Below are 4,336 nucleotides of genomic sequence, written 5' to 3'. Positions count from 1 at the left end.
CAGCAAAAGAAAAGAAACAACACAAACAAAAGGCACAAGACAGATTTATTATACAGTAAATAACGAATTAAAGCAAAAAAAAAAAAAACAAAAAAAACAAAGAACATAAAGAAGACAATAATCGAGGAGGAGAGTGTGGATCATGGAAAAGATCCACATTTCCTTGTCATAGCACTTATATTGATGTTATTTTGTCCAGCCCTTTAGCTAAAATCAACTACCATAGTTGTGTATGTGGGAGGATGAGTCGAATGATTTGATAACGGTAGCAAAAGTACCCTAAAAAGTGTGCTAGCAAGCTTGAACCAACTACAAGTTTGAATGTGAATGAGCAAGAGATTATCTTCTAACCAAAGATGGCTAAAGATCAATCTAGTCCTCACCCTTTTCTACCCTTCTAGCCTAGAAAACTCTTACATTTATGTTTCAGGAGATATTTCAACAGAGTTTCTGAAAGTCAAAAGTTTTTGACCTTTTGATTGATGAAAATGAGGATATTTATAGGGTAAATAAGGGTCTAGGGTCTGATGGAACATTTAGGCAGCCAGTTGATCAGGCTGGTTGCCCTAGAATCTCATCAAAATGAAATTGAGTGAGTTTAATCTTCCTATCCAAAAGATGCGTGCGCCATAGATAGGGCACGTACGTGTCATATACCCGACGTATGCACCTTTTGTAACCCTTGGCCAAATTAGGTCAAAAATGAGCTTTTGGGCTTTAAGCTTGGTTTCTGTTCATAGTTGGGCTTGGGCTTGGACTGTATTGGGCCACTTTTAGGGTTAGTACTGGGAAGCTTGGGTATAGGTCCAAACGAAATGGGCTATCTACATTAGTAATATATCATTAATTTTTTCTCATTTTGAGATATATATTATGAGTTGAAATGATTTTGTACAAAATTGAACCTTTTTTTTTTTGGAAAACCCACCCCTTAGGGTAAATATTTTTAAATCAAACGTAAGTCATGGTTTTACACACCTAAAATGTCTAAAAGAACATCCTCCATCCAAACTTGATAAGGCAGAGACTCTCTAACTCATCTAGCTAGTATATGAGCAACACAATTACTCATTCTCTTAACATGACAAAAACTAGTTTCAAGAAAACAAGAAGATATGAACTTGATGTCGTGGAGGATGTAGCCCTAGCCGAAGGAGGACATATTATCTTTAACAATAGCCCTAATGACCAATTCTGAATCACCTTTACCAATCACCTTCTCAAAACCCAATTCTCTTACAAACCAGATAGATTGTCGTCTTGTCAACACTTCCACCATCTCTACCGAGATAGGCGGTGGAATTAAATGTGATAAAGCATCCATAATTAATCCATTTTCATCACGGATTATCTCTCCCAAATCGACAATATTTTCATCTTCAAAGATAGCTTCATCAAAGTTGAACTTGTATGAGATTGAACTATTTGAGGAATATAACCTTTATTCCAAGTGGAAGCACCAATTCAATAATTAAGAACAATCTAATTCCTATAATAAAATAAAAAGAACATTTTTACTATTAAGGTATAAAAAAAATAATAAAAAAATAAAAAGAAGAAGAAGTAGTGAAATACTAATATGGAATTTGAACTATTTGAGGAATGATAACCTTTATTCCAAGTCGTAGCGCCAATTTAATATTTAAGAACAATCCAAAAATCTTAACATTTAGGGGGAAAACAGAAGTAGAGAAAGACTAATATGGAAATTGAAAAGGTGGATGTAATTGTAGAAATTGTTGGATCAATAATTTCAATGGCCAATTAAATCTCCAATTATATTTCTTATAAATTATGAAGTGAAGAAAATTATGGGCCATAGGCTCAATTTTTGGGTTTAAAGGATTTTTTTTTTTTTTTTTTAAGGACAAAACCATTACTCATGCATTCATATGTAAACGGTCATGATGCAAAGCATCTACAGCAGGTGGGGCTCATCTTTTATCCAATACAAATCTTCCACAATGTCCCTAGCAAATCTAGCTAAAGAATGAGTCACCATGTTTCTTCTTACACAACTAAAACCAACAAATTGCCTCCCCAAAATAAAATGTCTAATATCATCCATAATATGGCCTAAGAAAGAATTATTTAGTACAGTAGTCAATATTGCTCTCATCACATTTGAGTTATCACCCTCAATCACTAGATCTGAGAATCTAGCCTCTATAGCAAATTCCAAGGCTTTTCGGCATGCCAAAGCTTCTGCATCATCACTATTGTGCACAAATTCTCCCTTTGCTGCCATCCCAACCATCACCTCACCAGCAAAGTTTCTAATAATCGCACCTACCCCAGAGCAATTCAGGTTCGAGAATACTGCTGCATCAAAATTCAACTTGTAAACATCTTGTGGAGGAAGCTTCCAACAGTTGTTGTCTGGTGCTGCACTTGAAATCACCAAATTTGTTTGAGCTTTCTTGTAGTCCTCTAGCAATTCCGCTGCACGATTTGTCAACCACCTCGGGTTCTTCATTTGTCCTCCATGTACCACCACATTTCTTTGAGTCCATATAAGCCAAGCTTGAACAAGGAATAGTTTCATCTCAGCTGTCGATAATCTGTCCACCAAAATCAAAATGGTTAGTCTGAAATTTCTGTAGCACCATGAGACTCCCTGCCCAAACATCTTAGGCTGCACCACACCCCCATATGACATGTAGAGCATCCTTGGGAACACTCTTATAGTAGTGGCACAAAGTATCTGTAATGATTTTGCGCTTTGCAAGATTCACCCAGGTTGGAAGTATGTCATGGCAAGCTCGCTAGCCATAGATTTTAATTTTTTCAGGTATCTTTAACTTCCATAATGCACTCCACTCCTTCTGCGGTTCTGCCAGCCATTTCTATTCGGTACTTCAGCCCGAAAGGCAGTCCTTATCACCTGTCTCGCTAAATGATACATAGACTGATATGTATACTCTACTTTCTTATTATGCAGCCACACCATATTGTCCTCCACAACCCATCGACTCAGGGGAATTCTACAGACAACTTCAGCTTCATCCCTATTAAACTTGGCCATCAATATATCTCTCTTCCACCTGTGAAGGTCCTAATCAATAAGATTTGACACTTTCCAACCCTCCTCCATATCATTCACCGGATGTAATATTGTATTTGAAGGATAATGTGGGATCCATTTATCTTTTTTGACATCAATGGACTCACCATTACCTACTCTCCAGCAACACCCACTCCTCAAAATTAGCAAGGCAGCCATCATGCTCTTCCAAACAAAAGAGCTGTTAGGTGAGTCATTCGCATGTAGAAAATTGCACCGAGGGAAATATCTAGCTTTGAAGCATTTAACTAGTAGAGACTCTTGATTTTTCAACAACCTCTAACCTTGCTTGGCTAGCATGGCCAAATTAAAATACCTCAAATCTCTAAAACCCATTCCCCCGGGTTTCCCCCTTCCTTCTTTGGTTGAGTTAAGTTATCCCATCCTCTGGAACACTCTTACAACAGTGGCACAAAGTATCTGTAATGATTTTGCGCTTTGCAAGATTCACCCGGGTTGGAAGTATGTCATGGCAAGCTCGCTAGCCAAAGATTTTAAATTTTTCAGGTATCTTTAACTTCCATAATGCACTCCACTCCTTCTACGATTCTGCCAGCCATTTCTATTCGATACTTCAGCCCGAGAGGCAGTCCTTATCACCTGTCTCGCTAAATGATACATAGACCGATATGTATACTCTCCTTTCTTATTATGCAGCCACACCATATTGTCCTCCACAACCCGTCGACTCAGGGGAATTCTACAAACAGCTTCAACTTCATCCCTGTTAAACTTGGCCATCAATATATCTCTCCTCCACCTGTGAAGGTCCCAATCAATAAGATCTGACACTTTCCAACCCTCCTTCATATCACTCACCGGATGTAATATTGTATTTGAAGGATAATGTGGGATCCATTTATCTTTTTTTGACGTTAATGGACTCACCATTATCTACTCTCCAGCAGCACCCACTCCTCAAAATTGGCAAGGCAGCCATCATGCTCTTCCAAACAAAAGAGTTGTTAGGTGAGTCATTCGCATGTAGAAAATTGCATCGAGGGAAATATCTAGCTTTGAAGCATTTAACTAGTAAAGACTCTTGATTTTTCAGCAGCCTCCAACCTTGCTTGGCTAGCATGGCCAAATTTAAATACCTCAAATCTCTTAAACCCATTCCCCCTTCCTTCTTTGGTTGAGTTAAGTTATCCCATCCTCGGGAACACTCTTACAGCAGTGGCACAAAGTATTTATAATGATTTTGCGCTTTGCAAGATTCACCCGGGTTAGAAGTATGTCATGGCAAGCTCGCTAGCCAAAGATTTTAATTTT

At 38.0% G+C, this 4,336-nt stretch overlaps 1 protein-coding gene across 1 annotated transcript; it reads right to left on the bottom strand.

The window, feature by feature from the left end:
- Positions 1 to 1,144: 1,144 nt before the first annotated feature.
- Positions 1,145 to 3,955, bottom strand: LOC142639868 (uncharacterized). The gene is made up of 3 exons (XM_075814005.1): positions 3,665 to 3,955; positions 1,923 to 2,704; positions 1,145 to 1,439 (listed from the first exon to the last, which is right to left on the bottom strand). Exons 1-3 carry the CDS (start codon positions 3,953 to 3,955, stop codon positions 1,145 to 1,147), a joined length of 1,368 nt encoding a protein of 455 aa, XP_075670120.1.
- Positions 3,956 to 4,336: the final 381 nt, after the last annotated feature.

This window comes from Castanea sativa, chromosome 6, assembly GCF_040712315.1.
Source record: "Castanea sativa cultivar Marrone di Chiusa Pesio chromosome 6, ASM4071231v1".
Taxonomy (NCBI): Eukaryota; Viridiplantae; Streptophyta; class Magnoliopsida; order Fagales; family Fagaceae; genus Castanea; species Castanea sativa.
The sequence above is the reverse complement of the archived record's forward strand: the minus strand, read 5'-3'. Positions and strand labels throughout refer to the sequence as shown.